This window comes from Zootoca vivipara, chromosome 1, assembly GCF_965207765.1.
Source record: "Zootoca vivipara chromosome 1, rZooViv2.hap1.1, whole genome shotgun sequence".
Lineage (NCBI taxonomy): Eukaryota > Metazoa > Chordata > Lepidosauria > Squamata > Lacertidae > Zootoca > Zootoca vivipara.
In genome coordinates this window covers 45165384-45184509 of record NC_142582.1, presented here as the reverse complement: position 1 = coordinate 45184509, position 19126 = coordinate 45165384, and the positions used below count along the sequence as shown (strand labels likewise).

General features: G+C 45.1%; 1 protein-coding gene and 1 long non-coding RNA gene across 8 annotated transcripts in view; one reads left to right on the top strand and one right to left on the bottom strand.

The window, feature by feature from the left end:
* The window catches only part of LOC132592649 (uncharacterized), a 132595-nt gene that overhangs the window by 43533 nt on the left and 69936 nt on the right, over positions 1–19126 (bottom strand). Inside the window, exon 5 of one of the 6 annotated variants that reach the window (XR_009558162.2) lies at positions 13851–13988. The exons of 4 other annotated variants lie outside the window; for them this stretch is intronic. This is a non-coding gene — a long non-coding RNA (uncharacterized LOC132592649). Of the gene's footprint in view, positions 1–13850; positions 13989–18173; positions 18312–19126 lie in introns of those variants that run through there. One more of the 6 variants, XR_015945953.1, reaches the window with a different exon arrangement.
* The window catches only part of GLI2 (GLI family zinc finger 2), a 200546-nt gene that overhangs the window by 175226 nt on the left and 6194 nt on the right, over positions 1–19126 (top strand). For both annotated transcript variants that reach the window (XM_035128745.3, XM_088652480.1), the window contains 5 exons: positions 2676–2807; positions 6409–6558; positions 8074–8238; positions 14589–14870; positions 18114–18450. In XM_035128745.3, coding sequence (XP_034984636.2) covers positions 2676–2807; positions 6409–6558; positions 8074–8238; positions 14589–14870; positions 18114–18450 — 1066 coding nt within the window. The remainder of the gene's footprint in view (positions 1–2675; positions 2808–6408; positions 6559–8073; positions 8239–14588; positions 14871–18113; positions 18451–19126) is intronic.

The window sequence follows — 19126 nt, the reverse complement described above, 5'->3', positions numbered from 1 at the left end:
AGCTACGAACATGAGTTTGACCAAACTGCGGGAGGCAGTGCAAGACAGGAGTGCCTGGCGTGCTATGGTCCATGGGGTCACGAAGAGTCGGACACGACTAAACGACTAAACAACAACAATGTTAAAAAAAATTCTTTTAAACAAGGCTGCTGTGTTCCACTTTGAAAGATGCATGGGTTTGGGGACGGGTGGGTTGTTGGACAAAACAGATGAGTGGGAGTGTTTGGAGGTAATAGATTGCCTAACCTAAGTCCCAGCATGATGGGTAGGTGCTGGTTCTTCATGAGTGATTGGACTGAGTCACGCTGTGGGTTCCTGGGTCATGGAATCCTCCTGCTGGCTTAGGCAGAAATGCCATATTTCAGCCAGATGCCTTTAAAAATGATGTTTGCCACTTGTAGACTGCAAAGCAAGCAGTAATGGTGTCTCAGAGCAAACATAGATTACAAGGAGATCTTGTGCACAGCTAGGAAGCTCTCCAGGAAGAAGCTGCCCCTATTCAGGGAGGAATTGCTCACAGCAGCATCCTTTACCTCAATGACACCACATTTGACACCCAGAAGAGCCCACCGGCTTCTGTGCTCTTGTCGGAGCCGCACACTTCCAAACTGTTTAATGGCTGGCAGTATCTATCTGACCGTTCTTTATCACAACTGTAAACTATTGGGAGTGCTCTGGGCACTTCATTTTCATGAAATATGAGGCGATGCTATTGTCAAGCCAACAGAAGAGTTTATGACAAATTTCTCTTTCAGCTCCAGTTCAGAAGCGGGTTTTGGCATGATGCATGGGGACAGCAACATGTGCAATCATCAGGGGGCTGGTAAAATTGATGAAGATAGCATATCTGGGAAAGATAAACATGCTGTAGTCAGCACGATTAGGGCAAAGAGGCATCTCTTCAGAGCTTTGGGTTTAGGAACACCTCAGCACACAATGGCAGGAAGCAGCACATGACGTAGAATAACCAGCCTGCTTTACTCCCAGCTTAATCAGGTCACGGATTGTGGTCTCTTACATGGAGAGAATGCAAAGGGGGATTTCCTGAGGTTAGGCATGGGGCAATATTAATCTAAGTGTCTTTTTAGGTAATTCCGTATGTACCTCTAAATTTTGCCCTCCTAAAACCCCATACCAAAGATTTAAAATTTATTTCAATGTAAAGGCTTCCTCACTTATTGTTGTTGTTGTTGGTGGTGGTGGTTTATAGCTCACCCTTCACCATAAGATCTCAGGGTGGGTCACAGAAATGTTAAAATACCAGGTAGAAGTCAATGTGCAGCAGGGATTTCTCCCTCTTCCAAATGTTCTGTCTGTGCAAGCATTTCAGCTTGTCAAATGGAATGATTCCCCACCCCACCCCGCTCCTCCCTCTGTGCTGTTTTGGGGGTTCTCCTCCCACAAGCCAATTTCAGGGGGCAGGCAAGAGGAGGAGAGGGGGAGAAATCCCTGTTGCACAAGTGGAAGTCCTTACGCCATCCTTCCATTGACAGGGTTGGTTTGGTGAATTCTGCCCACAATATTTAAAAATGGTTTAAGATTATGTTTCCAGCTGTACGCTCAGCTGTACATATTCTTTATGTACACCTACATAATTTTCTGACCATGGCACACACTGCAAATGCGGTGTACATTTTTTTGGGAAGATGTGATTGTCTGAGGTTCCCTGTTGAGTGCAAACTTAGCAGATTTGCCACTTTTTGCCATGCGGAACGGTCCCAAGTCCCAGTTGAGTTGAGGCTGGGTGTGTTTGTGGATGGGTGTGGCACAGAGAGCGAGAGAAAGTAGGGAGGAGGGGGGCATCTGGGCTGTGAGTGAGTTGATACAGACTCTTTGCAGTAAAAACATGGAAATCGTGCTAATCTCTACTAGCCTCTATGGCAGAGAAAACAGGTGGCCATCCAGATATTGGACTTCCATCAGCCCTCCAATAGAGGTGCATTTGGGAGGACTGGGGGAGAAACCAGTTTATAAAACATATCAGTAACTTAAAACAGGACAAAATCAACCGTTCAGCTAAAACACATTCATATTCAGTATTGCAAAAGGAATAATCTGGACTTAACTGCTTAAGCACAATGCAAAAGGAAACTTAACATAGCATTAAATAAAGGTCTAGGTACTGGCCAGACTGGACTCCAAGGAGCCTCAGCAGTGTGGCTTAAATACAGTTTAGGGGGGTAAGGGGGTCTTCCCACCATGCTAGACAATTTGCTGCTGGATTCCTCATCTCGGGGGGAGGGGGGAATCAATGAGGTTGAGTCCTCTTCCCCAGCTTCCCAGACGTTCCAGCTGCTGGTGCTGTCCTTTCCTCATTTTGCTGGCCAGGCAAAAATGTTCTTATTTACCTAGGCATTTTCAATCATTTTTTTCACCATCTGAAATACTTTTTTTAAACTCTCTGCCTTAAAAAGGAGCAGCAGAAAAAAACTGTGCTAGTTGTTTTCTATGTATTTATTGTTGTTATCATTTATGCAAACTGTGTCAAAATCACCAATCAGCTCCTCGCTTAGATGCCATTTCTGGGCAGGCCCTTCTGTGACTCGCCAACAATGCTCTGTCGCTGCGATGGTGGTTTTCTTTCTTCCATGAGCACCTGCTGTGTAATCTATGGGTGACTGAGGAGTTCAGGCAAAACCAGTCCATCTTACGGCAGAGTGCTTTGTATCTTGCAGGAGCATCTGACAGACTTGAAAGAGGAGCTTGATAAGGACGAATGCAAACAGGAGCCCGAAGTTATTTATGAGACCAACTGTCACTGGGAAAGTTGTGCGAAGGAGTATGACACTCAGGAGCAGCTTGTCCATGTAAGTGGTGTCAGGGAAGAGACACGAGTCATAAATTTCAGGGGAAGGGGGTATCGTCCTCCCTTCATATCATGACGCTGTGCAGCCAGAAGTCATGCAGCGAGCTACTGAAAGGGGCCGGTCAGGGCACAGCATATGTAAACCCTGCCAAATCAGGTCAAACTCCCAGAAGGACCGAGCTACTGACTAGCTTTTGATGGATTATTTTGAATTTTTCTCAGCATTCCAGCTGCTAAGACTGAGAAACCCTGGTAACTATAAACAACCTGCCTGGATAATTATAAACAACTGTTGCCTGATGTTGAGGTATTCCCAACCCTTATTGTTAACTTGGAAACACTCGTCTTGCTTTGTCTGCCTACCTAATTACCCATGGAGTTCTCTCACAGGAAAGCTAGGGCTGGCTCCTGGTGCCAGTGTGGTGTGGTGGTTAGAGCATCGGACTAAGAACTGGGTGACCAGGGTTCAAATCCCCACTCAGCCTTCATGAAGCTCACGGGGTGACCTTGGGCTAGTCACTGCCTCTCCGCCTAACCTACCAACACAGGGTTGTTCTGGGGATTAAATAAGGAGGGGGAAGAATCATGTGCATCTCCTTGAGCTCCTCGGAGAATAAATAAAATAAAATATGGCTCTCCTGCCTAAATCCTGACTTGCCTAACATGAAAGCATGCTCCAAGATGCATTCCAATTACACCAGTGAGTCAGGGCCAGGAGTGGGCAGAGGCAGTGTTCTCCTTCATTTGTTGGGAAAGGGATGCTGTGGGACAAGGTTGGGAGAGCTCCAAGGCAGTAGCAGTGGCTCTGTAGGGGTGTGCAGGTCTTGCAAGTCCACCAGCCTGAAGCTAGCCTGGCCTCACCACCCCTAACTGCCCCAGCCTGATGAGTGGGAAAATGCCAAGGTCTCTGCTCCTCCTCTCAGGACACATTCTTATCTCAGCAGCGCTGGGCCTCTGTTAGATCTTGTAGGCAGTGTTAGATCTAGCACCGCTTACATAGACCCCTGGGGTGTTTTTTTTTTTTTGCATTTCATAGTCACTTGAAATCATTTTGTGTTGTGAGCTGATTGTGGTGAAGCTGCCTTTCATTGTGTCATTGCATATCCCCTTGATTAGTCTTCCTAGGTAACAGAATACTGCAAGGAGGCAGCTATATTTTGAGCAAGTTAAAGAACCCACCGTGCAAGGGCATTGTGTGTATGTAGGTGTCAGAAGAAGCATGGAAGGAAGGGCATGGGGGCAGGGGGTGAATCCCAGTGGGAAGTTCTAAGAGTTCTAAATGGAACCACAGACAGTAATCTGCCCCTTGCATTTTGGACCATCTGACATTTCCAAATTATCTTCGGAATCATTTTTAAAAGCAGTGCCATGGGGGCTTAGCAAAGCATTGGGGGAAGCAGGGCAGTTGAATGCAGCTCTGTCAGCTTCAAAGGGCAAGAGCCAACTGTGCCCCTTTATTCTTTGAAAAGCTTTCACTAATGGGAGGGAGAGGCAATTTTCACAGATTCCCCCTCCCCCTGCCGCTCTGCATGGCCAGGGTACCGTCCTGAATAGAATGGAAGGTGTGCAAGAGGCTGCAGGGGTAAGGATAAATCAGCAAAAGTTGTCGCCGCCTCCTTCCGACAGTGGAGGGATCCACTCTTCTGCAAATGGAAGGATACTGTCCATTCATATAAGGGCAAAATTGGATGCAACCAAAGGATAAGCATGGGATCCCTTAACAAGAGGTCTTCATCACTTTAAAAATATGACTAAGGTGGGGTGCCATCCCTTGTTAGGTATACAGCTTTTTAATGAGGATTTGCTTTCTCCAGAATGTTGCTTTTCAACAGTAATTGGACCCTGCATCTCAGTGGTATAAGAGTTGTAGTCTGCATGAGAAACATCTGTGTTGAATGTGGGTGGAGAAGCCCTCCAGGTGTTATATTTTAATGCTTTCTATTGGACTCATAGGGGAGAAACACTGTTACTGCACTTCTTAAAGTTCAAGTGTTTGGTCATTTCTAAACTTGGAAAAATAGGAAATGAACACCCAGGCTCTGCTGCAACAGAAGGCTTTTATGCAGCTAAATAATTAGTAGGACATGAGGCTTCTTTGCTTCAGACTCTACAAATGTTACTTCTTGCTACAGACTGCAGATGGCTACATATTCAATGCAAAATTCGGCCAGGCAATAGCATTCAATGTATATATTTATTTAGTTCTTTATTTGTAGCTGGCTCTTAAGGGAGCTATGTTTGCCTGTCTGTCAAGTGCCCATGTCTTGAGTGCTGGCGAGCACCTGGAACGAGTAACCATGAGGGATGGGCCTCATTGTGTTCCCTACAAAATGATGCCCAGGCTGAGGAAGTGCATTGGATCTTGGAATCTTGTAAGCATAGCTTCGACTCTCTGAGATCATGCAGGACCTGGATGATTTCTGGGCTAGAGTATTGGTTGCCCAGCTCCTACAGACTGTGGTTTCCTTCTCTGACCTGGACCACAGGGTTTAAGCCCTGGGCCCCCTGATGTGTTCATGTCAAAATATTCTCTGTGGAAACAACAAAGTGAGATAAAACTGCCATTTTTCCTTCTCTCCATTTAGCAGAGATTTTGGGTTTGTCAGCTTTGCAAACTGACAGTTATCATCAATTTTAATAATGGGTGTAATGGTAAGAGGAATGGGGGAGGATAGGATGCATATCCCAAACATGACTGGCTTTTCTGTTCTTTTTAAATCTGGCAAGATACATCAGCTTTAAAGCTAGTCTACTTAGGGTAGATCTATTCTATACACCCACACCCCACTACTTAAATTCAGCTTCCCCATTCACCATCTCACTGTGGAAACAATCTATGGCCTTTTAAACAATTGGCTTTTCTTTGTTACTATGGTATGCATTTCTGTGTTTTTATATGTAAGATGCTCCATGATCCGCAGATGAAGGCTGGTGTGGAAATTTAACAAATAACAATAGTCTGCATTTCCATTCTGGTTGCTATAGAAAAATGTGAAGCCGTCATGGAAAAGCAGTCCACTAAGCACTTTTAGGAGGCTAGGTACAGTTATAGAAAATAAGCAAACTTGCCCCCTTTTCTCCACCAGCCTGCTTGGTTTCTATTTTGGTTGCTGAGGAAGGTACTGTTCTTTCTTTGTGGCTAGCATGGAAACAATCCTCCTTTGGGGTAGCAGAGAAGAGAAAAGAGAGCTCCATCAGTCCACTCACAGAACTGCTTGGAATTCCATGTATTTGCTGGAATGAAGCAGGACGAGCCACTGTTCTTTAATGCCCTTTCCCAGTAATACGTATTCTGCAGGTCTTATTGATGGAAGGTTAGAACATAAGAAGAGCTCTTCTGGATCAGGCCAGTATCCTCTTCTCACAGTGGCTAAGAAACATGCCAGTGGGAACCTGGCAAGTGGGATGTGAGCACAACAGCTCTCTCCCCCCCCCCCGCACTTGTGCTCCCTGTTCCCTACCAACTGGCATTAAGAGGCACATTGCCTGGGATATTAGCAGTAATATGTAGCCGTTGATAGCCTCCTCGTCTAGCAAGAAAGTGGTGTTGTCTTCCTTCTTCTTTTTTTAACAGCCTGACTTCTTCTTTCCTCTCCTTCCAGCATATCAATAATGATCACATTCATGGGGAGAAGAAGGAGTTTGTCTGCCGTTGGCAAGAGTGTACACGGGAGCAGAAGCCATTCAAAGCACAGTACATGCTGGTAGTGCATATGCGAAGGCACACTGGGGAAAAGCCACACAAGTGCACGGTAAGATACTGACACCATCAACATGCACACAGATTGATGTGTTGGACTGATCACATCATGCCTATTTAAGCACAGAGTAGAAATCAAGGTGGGAATCTCAATACATATATACCTGCTTGGTAAAATGTATAAAGCCTATGTGTGCTGGTCTAACCCTGCCTTCCCCATGTTTGCATACATAGCATGTAGATTCCTGCACATGCATACCCAATATCTTCCCTACAGAGGATGTGTGTGTGTGTAAAGATTTTGTTTACTGGATGTACACTACACTATGCCCATGCGTAGTGTAGGTTTGAGCAAGGAAGTATGGTGCTTTATCCAACACAACAAACACTGATCTCCTGCGGACCCACATAACACAATTCAGACCACAGATTCCACAAGCAGAGAGCAAAGTGAATTGTGAAAGGAGTGTGCGGCACAAACATCACCCAATGAGCAGGACTCCAAAACTGCCCTTCTCCTGTTCTGGGGGGATGAGCAAGCTAGTTCTGTCTGATTTACTTCACCCACAAGGTATGGTGTTTCCTTGAAAGCCCCTCTGAGTAATTTAATCTAGGCATGGAGGCAATCTCCTTCTGCATTCTGGAAAGTTGCAGTCTAGCCAGGTTATCACCTCATAATCACTTGGCTACTACTCCTAACTCCCGAGTGAAGAACTCATTCCATATAGTGCCGTAATGTAAGTTAAAACCTCATCTGGTGGAGAGTTTGCTGTCCAGGTTCATTGTGTAGTGATTTTTCAATGTGTGCTTAGTCTTTAAAAGCAAACTGAGATGTGGAACCTGATTCAAACTGGACCAGAGACTAGGCTGGGCAGCAGTTTTTTTAGACACATCCTTTTTGAGAGAATTTGTGATGGGGTGAAGGAGATGCCTAACAACTTTTTAGATCTCAAATTTTTGGTACTTAGATTAAGATCGGAGCTGCCCTTCATCCCTATTTCTGCCCAGAGTTGTTGTGTACTGCTGCAAAATAGCTAAACTACTAGTTATCCCTATCCAGTAAGATACATTTTTCAATGCAAAGAAATGGCATCTCAATGCACATGGAATGTCAGGGCAGCTCCACAATTAAAGTGGCAGGATCTGTTGCCATTGCTGCACTAGGGATGTACTGGTGTTTATTGCAAACACATGAAGCATAGATAAAATAATTGTGTCACTAAATTAGGGCCTTCAGGCACATGTGCATGGCGGTTCGAAGATACATGTGTATTTACTATAGGAAACCCTGGTGTCTCCACAACTGCCATGGCTGCCGTGTGGAGAGTGCCTTAAGATAGCCATACAGAGTGGTCTGTGACTAAACATTCAGGCCCTCTGCTTTAAATCAGCTGCCTGGATTATGTGCCTGTGCATAGGGGGTGGGGGTGGGGGTGGGGAGGCCCTTTACCCCACAGCCTGCTCAGGAACGATCTGCCTAGCAATACGTTCTTCGAAGAGGTGAAGATTGAAAGCAGATGAGATGGAAAAATGCCTCCAGCTGATTAACACTCCTCTTTTGTTTTAGTTCGAGGGTTGCTCCAAAGCCTATTCACGGCTAGAGAACTTGAAGACACACCTGAGGTCTCACACCGGTGAAAAACCTTACGTCTGTGAACATGAGGGCTGCAACAAGGCCTTTTCTAATGCTTCTGACCGAGCAAAACACCAGAACAGGACGCATTCCAACGAGGTAGGTGAAGGCCTTCACCAAAACAGGTAAAGGTGTTTTGTTTTTATTTAAATGCTGCAAATAATATTTACACACTTGGATTGTGTGTGTGTATGTGTGTGTGTGTGTGTATAATTACTACCATAATGAATAGCAAATTACTACCATAATGACACATGGCTCTTTTAAGATTTGCTGAGCTGGAAATGTAGACTCTGCTAGTTAGATATTTATGAATGCCAACCTAGAAACCACCACACCATTGAGCAGACATCCTCCCAAGCTTTGAGCCCACGGTCTGGTTCTTGCCACATACCAAGCCCTTCCTAACCTGAGCAGCTCCTCGTGTTTGCTGTTTTGGAATGAAGCCCCACAGAGCTAGGATCCAAGCCTAATGCAGTTCCTGCCTTGTGGACACGCAAGGCTAGATAGAGCACAAGGCAAATGCTTTGTTAAGCCTTGCTAATGAAGATACGTTATTAGGAGCTGGGGGAGGGCAGGAAATTGCATTTATTGTAAAGCATGTGATGGTCTACTGCAAAAGGCTAATGCCGAGGTTGAAATTTATATTACCACTAATTAAGAAAATGGCAGGAAGGCGGGATGCTCCAAAGTTCTGAAAACAGCTGTGACCGGGCCAGGTTTAGCCTCTAGCCTCATTTGTAATGATGAATATGAATTACTATGAGTAAGTAGACTGGTATGGGTACAGGACTTTTAAAGTGACAGCCTCAGCCTAGCCAACTTTTGGGTGTTAGGGATCTCAGACTGATATGCCTCTCCATCTATTTTTTAATCCCCTCTGCAAAATCGACAATTTCTTTTCATACAAATATGGCAATGTGCTTGTTTCATTGCACAGGAGGGCTTGGAGGCAAGGTAGAGTGAGGATGGTTTAGAGCAGGCATTCCCAAACTTCGGCCCTCCAGATGTTTTGGACTACAATTCCCACCATCCCTGACCACTGGTCCTGTTAGCTAGGGATCATGGGAGTTGTAGGCCAAAACATTTGGAGGGCCGCAGTTTGGGGGTGCCTGGTTTAGAGAAAGAAAAGGGTTACAAAGATACTGGTAAGAAACGTGGCATACACTATGCCAATATGAGGAGGGGGAACTGAGGTCTTTCTTTACAGTATTTTGAAAAATTAAGGTTGCAAAGTGATATGGCCATTTCAGAAACAGAACATATAATTTGCTTCATTAAGTAGAGCTGCATTTGTATGGAATGGATTAGTTCCAGGCATGGCAAAAATGTTGTTTGAAGTTTCTACCCAAATAATTTTTATTGGTTTTCATGTAAATACAAGAAGTTTGAATGGAGTGGAAGGGGAATTAGAGATGCTGCAGGTTAGGAGTCAAGGATAGGCAGTGGGGAGCTCTGTGTGAGCATGTTTCATGTGTGTCAAACCAGCACATACACACCCCAAAACCCATTGTGTATTACTTCTAGTCAGCAACTACTTCTGCAACGTTGTGGGAAACCTCCAGACTGCAAACCCTCTCTGGCCTCTCTATTTGGCCCCCATAATTGTCTCTAGGGCATTGCCCCCTTCCCCATGCCTCCTCTCACCGTCCAATACCTCTCAACCACCCTCCTCCATGCCCTCCTTGAATGTGGCCTTGAGCTGCAATAATGCCTCTTACTTGTCTGGATGGAGAGAAAGCTGCATTTCAGGGCATGTAGAAATCTCTGGGTTTTCCATGAATGGAACGCAACCTACTATACAAAAGTAAGAGTCACATCCGTTGCTCAGTCACATTTTGGCTCTGGAGCCCATCATGAAGGAACGAGCAAAGGAATGCAGCCCTCAGGTTCCCCACTCGGGTTTTACAAGATGATCACACTGATGAAGAAACAGAAATGAAAAGAAATCACATACCGGGTTTACGAATCATGTGATAAGAAGATCTCTGTACGAGGTGTGGGAAAGAAATAAAAGGCTGTTAGAGACTAAAACACCCTGGTGGGTCTCACCAGCAGAGGTATTAACAGTTAAGAAAGTAAATATGGAAAAGAGGCGGGCCACGTATGAGGAAATCTTGACGAAAACTGAAAAAGGATGGAGTTTAAAACCTTTTGAGGACATTAAAGGAGTGTTAACAGGATGGATAGAATACCATCAAATAAATGATGTGCTTAAAGAAGATAGAAAAATAGGTTTTGAGGATAAAAGATCCAAATTTCAAATAGAAGTGCTAGAAGGCAAAACAAAGCTTTTGGCAAAGATGTATGATCTGTTGTTGGAGTGGTATACAAAAGATGAGTTGACAAAAGAAGTGATGATTAAATGGGCAAAAGATTTGGGGCGTAATATTGAATATGATGCGTGGTTGAAACTATGGAATCAAACTTTAAGATTTACAGCATGTACTGCCTTGAAAGAAAATGTATATAAGATGATGTACAGATGGTATTTAACTCCAGTTAAGTTAGCTAAAATGTATAGAATGAGTGATAAAAGTTGCTGGAAATGTAAAGAGAAAGATGGTGAATTTTATCATATGTGGTGGACATGCGAAAAAGTTAAAAGATTTTGGGAAAGTTTATATAATGAATTGAAAAAGATGTTTAGATATACCTTTCCAAAAAAACCAGAAGCATTTTTGTTAGGAATAATAGGAGGAGAGATTAGAAAAGAAGATCAAACACTGTTTATGTATGCAACAACCGCGGCTAGGACTTTGTTAGCCCAAAAATGGAAATTACAGGAATTACCTACAATTGTGGAGTGGCAGATAAAAATGATGGACTATGCTGAACTTGCTAGATTGACATGCAAGATTCGTGACCAGGGGGAGACAAGGTTTCAAAAGGACTGGAGTAAATATGTGGACTATATGGAGAAAAACTGTAGATCATTAAAAACTCTCGCAGGATTAAAATAAACCTTACGAATTGACCAATATGTTAAAAAAGGAACTGCAAAAAAAGGAATTAATAAGAAACCCGCATGAAGGGAGGGGGGGAAGTCATAGCTCGGCGGAGCAAGGTAAAAGTTGTGAATATAAGATTTTGTATAAAAGATTGGTTTTTGTTAATTTGTTGAATTTGGAAAATTGGAATAAAATGTATTTTAAAAAAAAAAGATGAAGAAACAGAAATGGCCAGAGCATCATCTATTCTCCACTAAAAAATGGCAGGTAAAATTCTCCCTCTGACAACTGGCTGGACAGCAACTGTTACTCATCAGGGGAACTTTAATACTCAGTCCCCCAAAAGACCAGATGGTCAGAACTGACTCTGGAGGACTCTGCAGAGGGAAAAGTTCAGGAACTTTCTGAAAGGAGTGGGGGTGAATTGTTTTTGGCAGAATTCCCAAGGCTGGCCCTAATGAGTGACTAATGCAGTGAGTGAATGCAGCCCTGTTTAGGGAGGCTTTTAATCTTTAATCGATTATTTTATTCTTCTGTTGGAAGCCGCCCAGAGTGGCTGGGGAAACCCAGCCAGATGGGCGGGGTATTTATTATTATTATTATTATTATTATTATTATTATTATTATTATTATTATTATTATGTCCTTTATTTCTTGCTTCCAATGCAAACCATTCTTCAGGCTACGATTTGTTACCCTCCACTGTTCAAGCCAAACTGTGCAGCAGCCCACCTAATGTAGGAGGAGATAATAGCGCACATGAATTATTCTGGGTAAATAAACATAGGAAGCTGCCTAATACAGAATCAGACCACACACCCGTCTCAGTACAGTAGTGCCTCGCTAGACGAAATGAATTCGTTCCAGGACTCAATTCGTCCTACGAAAATTGTGTCTAGCGAGGCACCGTTTCCCATAGGAATGCATTAAAAGTCAATTAATGCGTTCATATGGGCTCCGGGGGAACTGGTGGCGGCGCTTGCTCTCTTGGCTCGGGGAAGGCAGGCAGTCGCTTCCCCGAGCCAAGAGAGCAAGCGCCGCTGCTGCCAACAACAGAGCCGGATCGGACGAAGCTTCAGAAGCTTCGTCAGATCCGGCTCTGTCGGGCGGGGTGGGGGAAAGGCGAAGGAACGATCCTGCGCCTTTCCCCCACCGCTGCCAAGCCAGTGCCAGAGGCGAAGTGCGGCGCTGCGGCCGGGGGCTTTTCGCAGTTTGCCTCCCCCTTGGCTCGGGGAAGGCAAATGGCGAAAAGCCCCCGCAGCGCCGCACTTCAGCTCCGGGGGGCGCTCTGTCGGGCGGTGGAGTGGGGAGCGGAGGATCCTCCGCTTTCCCACGCACACACTGCCTTTCCCCCACCGCCGCCAAGCCCCATGCTGGCTTTTCGCGGCGAGAAGCAGTGGCGGGGGAAGACCTCTGAGGTCTCCGAAGTTGCGCTCCGTGCCGGTGGTGTGGGGCGAGAGGCGGCGGTGGGGGAACACCTTCTCCCGCCTCCGCCTACCCCGACACGGAGCGCAACTTCTGAGACCTCTGAAGTTGCGCTCCATGCCGGTGGTGCGGGGCAACACCTTCTCCCGCCGCCGCCTCCCGCCTGCCTCCCCCGACACAGAGCACAACTTCGACGAAGGGAAGCGGGGGACACTTAGCCCACCCACTTGCCTTCCCCGAGAAGGCACCCGGCTTTCTCAGCGAAGGCAAGCAAGCGGGCTAGGCGTCCCCCACTTGCCTTCCCCTAGAAGGCGCCCGGCTTTCTCGGCGAAGGCAAGCAGGCGGACACCTAGTTCCTCCCCCGCTAGTTCCTCTTTGTGTTCCGCTGGTCTCTGCCGGGGCAGAGACCAGCGGAACACAAAGGGGAACCAGCTGCAGCTGGGAAAGAAGGCAATGGAAGATCAGCTGAGAGGCGATGACAGCTCTCAGCTGATCTTCCTTTGCCTTCTTCCCTTGCTACAAGCTGGTTCCCCTTTCGCTAGATGAATGCCCTGATTTTCTGATCGGAGGTTTTTATGGCCACGCTCGCAATATGAAGCGGTGGCCATAGAAAACCTCATCGTATAGCGAGGCAACCTCCGATCAGAAAATCCTTTTGTTAAGCGAAATTTTCGTCTAGCAGGGCATTCGTCTAGTCAGGCACCACTGTATTGTCGACACTGACTGCCAGCAGCTATCCAGGATTTCAGGCAGGGGACATTCCCAGTCCTACCTGGAGATGGTGAGGATTTAACCTGGGGCCTTCTGAATGCAAAGCACATTGCTCTGCATCTACCAGGCAAAGAGATACATAGGAAAAAGTAAATGCTCACTTCTTGCTGAATTTGGAAGAATGTATACCTGCTTATTCTTTGGATGGACCCCTTCCAAGATCCCAGTGGAAAAGTACTTTAAGCAGCTAGTTAGCCTGGAATGGCATTTTAAAATATGAATTCAGCCCTTCAGAAACAGTATCTCAGGAGCTATCCTGCTCTAACCACATTTGTGCAAACGCACTCTGGATTTGGGAATGGATAAATTGCTGGCAGGGAGGCGAGGGGCAGCATACCTTCCTGTTTTCTTACTTCTCTTTCCAGCTGTGCAGTCCTTAACTTTGTTTGTGTTGTGGTTATCAGTGACTCATAGTTCCAATAGTTACAGCATTATCCTCTTCAAAAGCACTGCACGTCTGTGGATTCCACCGTGCAGCAATAGCAGCTTACCCGCCTGACAGGTGATGGAGATGTGGGGGAGATCTGATGGCTTGTAAATCCAGTCTGGCGTGTCTCTCTGGCTCTCTGTAAAATAGGGTGCCTCTTTCCCTCCTGCTGGCCTCCCAGGCTACCATATTTCAGCAGAAAGGTTTCCTTGAAGAGATTCCCTGTACATCTCAGCCATATCCCACGCTAATCCTTGTTAACATTCCTGCGGCAACTGGAACAAATGCAAATCAAGCAAAATACTATTAGGAAAGGTGTTAGAGTATTTTGCGTTGGCACCCCAGGACAATTTCATCTATCCATCTGTACACACACACACACACACACCCTTACCAGCAGCCCAGGACATATCAGTCCTAAGCAACTCAGAGAAAGACGCTACATCTGGGGTATGAGAAAAGTTTTTCAGCACAACTACATTTCAGTTGATTTTTTCAATGGTTTTTTTCAGACCCAGACTAAGTAATGCTAAAACTATTCCTAGTTAGATTAACGGAACTTAAGCTGGTCACTCACAACTGAGATCATTTCTATTGATTTTGGTGGCCTGCTTTAGCCATGACTATGCCCAAACCAATGAAACTAGTCTGTCAGAGGGAGATCTGCACACAGCTATCACAGAATCTGCTGTATGTTGGATCAGTGCTTGCAAAAATCACTGCCTATTGAGATATGGCACATTCAAACTCAGACCACCCATGCCCGCTCCAAATTCACACCAACGTTGTCATTCAAGCAAAATTGTCATTGAACTGTGTCTCGTATATTTCTGTCTGCTTCAGGTGTCTAACTTTAGATGTGTTCCCATTGGCAGAAACCCTACGTCTGTAAAATTCCGGGCTGCACAAAGAGATACACAGACCCCAGTTCCCTCAGGAAACATGTGAAGACTGTGCACGGGCCAGAGGCCCATGTCACCAAAAAACAACGCAATGATGTTCACCTGAGACCACCTGCACTGAAGGAAAATAGCGACAATGAAGCAAGTGCCAAGCAGAGTGGAAAGACTTCAGACGAGCAAGCTGAGGCAAACAGCACCACCAGAGGCATGGAGGACTGCTTACAAGTCAAAACAATAAAGACAGAGAACTCTGTGGTAAGAGATGCACTTGCTTTGAAATACTGGTGATGACATTTAATGTGCCAAGTGGCAAACAAAGTTGCCCACTTTTCCCTACCACCACCTTTTCAAATCTCCCAGCTCAGATTTCACTAAGGCCCACCTATAATCCTATGCATATTTTCTTCTCCATGTTAAATATTTCATAGGGTTGCAGCAATGTTGCAATGTTAACAAAGACATTAATTGCTGCAAGCATTTAGAAAAGCATTCCCTCTCACTCTCTCTCCAGCTGGGTTTTAACTTTTGACAACAAAATTCATTCAAGATTTGCCTACACTTCCCTTTTCCATATATCGGAGCTGGCTCTTAATAGACGGCACTCTCAATACAGTCGTACCTCCACTTACGTGGTTATGTAAACTTCAGGGTGCGAACGCGGCAAACCTGGAAGTATTTTTCCAGGTTTCGCTGCATGCGCAGAAGTGCTAAACCGCGCCGCGCTCATGCGCAGAAGCGGTCCTCCAGGTTGTGAAAACCTCAGGATGCGACCGGACCCCTGGAATAGATCCTGTTCACAACTGGAGGTACCACTATACTCTACATTCAAGCAAAATATACCATGCCCAAAACATTCTTGTGATATGACCTCTTGCACTCTGCAAAGTGCCATGCACACTGATGATGCAACAGAAATAATAATTAACCATGTCTACGTATTGTATTTTAAGAAGCCAAACATTCATTTACCTTTGTCGTGGATGTTGCTAATCCACCATTATTTTTTGGTTCTCTCCACTGCTCCATCCACTGTACCCTCAGCCCTTTCCTTTTGTGCCGTCTGTGTTCTAACAACCTGTTCTTTCTCCTCTCTTAACTTTCTCTACTCTACTTCACAAGGACAGTCGGTACTAAGGTGAGCAAATACACTGTCTTTGTCATAGTCTCTGTACAAAAGACATAAAATGTGCATATCTGTCCAGGTGCCAAAGCAGAATGTGTGGGTGAAATAGCCATGGTCTGTATTTCTTTCTACTTCATCCTTTCCATATTGGCATTTCACTAATTACCCCTTTTTATGGCTTACTTTCAGTTGAGGGGGCAGGGTTAGGATAAGGCACAGGCTGGAGCCAAATTTATCCAGGCATAAGGCAAAGCTGATCCGTTTAATATTCCAAGCGGTGGCAGCAATTGTTAAATAAGACTTGTGTCACACCATTAGCCTGTGCTGCCAGCATAGCTGTTCTAGTGGCATTACAGGTCATAGATTTCATGCATGGTGACATTCCTATGCTGTTGTGCCTGTTTCAGAGCTCACTTTGCTACAGATGGCATTGCCAACATCTCCTGGTTAGCATCTCACCACTTCTCTAGTAAATGTGGGGCTCTAAGGAGCCCTGGGACCTTCTCTTTTCACAGCAAATCTATTGTTCTTAGGTGGACAATGGAAAGAACTGTCCACCCACCCACCCTGCTGTATTCTGTGGAACTGAGATGTTGTGAAAAAGAAGGAAACCTTTAAACCGAGTGTCATCTAGCATTCCAGCTCTACAGACATCTAGGATCAGCAATCGTAAATCATCATTCCATAGCCTGGACAGCAAAGAGCCTTTCCTTTGAGCCAGCAGAAAACATTTAACCTTTATTGCAAATAAATTACTTAATGTGAAATATACCTCCTAATAAAAAAAACATTTACCAAACCTAAGCCTGCAAATCATGCCCTTATCTGTCTATAAAGACTGTCGGAAAAGCATGTAAGGTCCTTTGAACCACAAGTCGTGCACTGTGCCTGAAGCTTTTTGGGCTTGATTCTGCTGCAGACAAACAGGCACAGTGTAGAGTTTGTGGAGGGGAAAAGATCTTCTAATGTTCCAGGTTTATCTCAGAAACGCATCAAGAGCTTAAGTTTCTTGAATGAGCACATACAGTTCTTCCAAGTTAACAGAAAAGAAAATCCACCCTCAGGGCTTTTAGCTCCCTGATGTTTACATACCCGTGTTTGAAAAAGGCATAAAAATTAGCTTAATCACTTATCTTATGGAAAACCTGTGTCCACACTACAGTGCCATCACACTTGTGGGCAATAATGAACACATTGGCTTTATCACCTAATGAGGATCTGTTTACACAGAAAACAGACCTGGCTTAGTTAAGTTTGATTGAAGCCTGGGGCTGGGGTGACTGCTTGGCATGGCTTTTAATTCTTTTAATGTACAAAATTCCAGTGATGCAAGATAGACACGAAAAAGTTCTACAACTGTTTCAAAACTGATGATTGCTAAGTTAAACATTCCCATGAGTATTCCGTTTTGTAGTATAAATAAATACAGTACAAAAGATACTGGAATGAATAATACACATTTTAAGTATATGCCAATCCACAAAGTGATGAAAACAGGTTACCCAGCTAAAAGAACCAGTCCCAATCCCTTCAGTCATGGGGAGCCTGAGCAACAACCAAAATAAAACAATTTTTCACAGTGAAATTATGCTCTCTAAAAAATAAAATAAATGCTGGATTAAGTTGTATATGTTTGCCTTTTAAAAGGTTTGTTTTCATAAATCTCCCCAAGTGCCTCTTATTTTTAAGTACTTTTTGATGCTGTTCATTTCAATGCTATTTTCTTGTTCGTATTTCCCTCCCTCACTGGAGGGAGACTGGAATATTACATTATGGAAGTTATGAAGGTATTTTATCTTTCTTCCTGTAATATTGATTTATTATTATTGTTATTATCATCATTATCATCATCATCATCATCATCATCAGAAGCTGCTTTGGATGGGTTCTGCCCCCCAAAAGCACCATATAAATATTTTAAAATAAATATTTTTTGCCCTTGCTGTGATCTAATCCAATAGGTTTTGTTAACACTTGTGGTTTTTGCCAGCAACATTGCAAGATCACATCTGATGTGATGATGTCATGGACACCTATAAACAAAATCATGCTGGTCACCATGGCTAATCGGAGTAACGATGTGGGCAGAATATGGCAGAAAGCAGGGGTGGAAAGGAATGCTAGAATGGTGCAGAGAAGGAGGAGCAACCACAGGAAGGAAAGGGTGGTGGAACAATTGAAGTTTTCAGCAAGCTTATGCATCCCCCCCCCCCGTAATTTGTTTGCCTTGCCTTGATCCTGCTAGTTTGTGGATGTGAACTGTGAAATGAGAAAATTTGGTGCAGCCATAATAGATGTTAGCAAAGCAAAGCTGATACTGCGGAAGAACCATCACATTGATGCAAACCTCCTCCTCTTTCTTTGTTTTCTCTAAGATGTATCAGTCCAGTCCTGGTGGCCAATCCTCATGCAGCAGTGAACCATCTCCACTTGGGAGCACCAACAACAATGACAGTGGAGTCGAAATGAACATGCACAGTGGGGGAAGTCTGGGGGACCTGACCGCGTTGGAGGATGGCACTCCTGTTGTAGATTCGACGGTCTCATCTGGCAATTCAACCGTCAGTCTGCAGCTGAGGAAACAAATTACAACCATGCAACGCCTTGAGCAGCTCAAGAAAGAGAAACTCAGGACAGTGAAGGATTCTTGCTCGTGGGTGAATCCGGCCCCACAAGTCAGAAATACCAAGCTGCCTCCCATCCCAGGCAATGGTAAGTCTTGCCACTGTTTGAGATCTGTCCATAAGCATTACCTCAGCTCAGTTGGTTAGAGCATGGTGCTGATAACACCAAGGCTGCAGGTTCAATCCCTGTATGGGACAGCTGCATGTTCCTGCATTGCAAGGGGTTGGATTAGATGGTCCTTAAGCTTCCCTTCTCGTTGCTTGGTCCCTGCTCCTGCCAACCTAGCAGTTCAAAAGCATGTCAAAGTGCAAGTAGATAAATAGGTACCGCTCTGGTGGGAAGGTAAACGGCATTTCCATGCGCTGCTCTGGTTCTGCTGGCCACATGACCTGGAAGCTGTACGCCGGCTCCCTCGGCCAATAATGCGAGATGAGCGCCACAACCCCAGAGTTGGTCACAATTGGACCTAATGGTCAGGGGTCCCTTTATCTTTACATAGGGTCCCTTCCAACTCTACAATTCTATGATTTCACAGCTTACCTTGCTAGTGTTTCAAGGGCCTGCCGTCATGGGCGAAGCCAGAAGCAAAAAAAATACCGTATTTTACTGTAGCCCAAAATCGGGCTGTTTTCGCCCCCTCCGCGGCTGCAGCCAGCGACAGGAACATGGGGAGGGCGAGAAGCAGCCTGAAATCGGGCTGTTTTCGCCCCCTCTGTGGCTGCAGCCAGCGACAGGAACGTTGGGGGGAGGAGCAGCCTGAGCT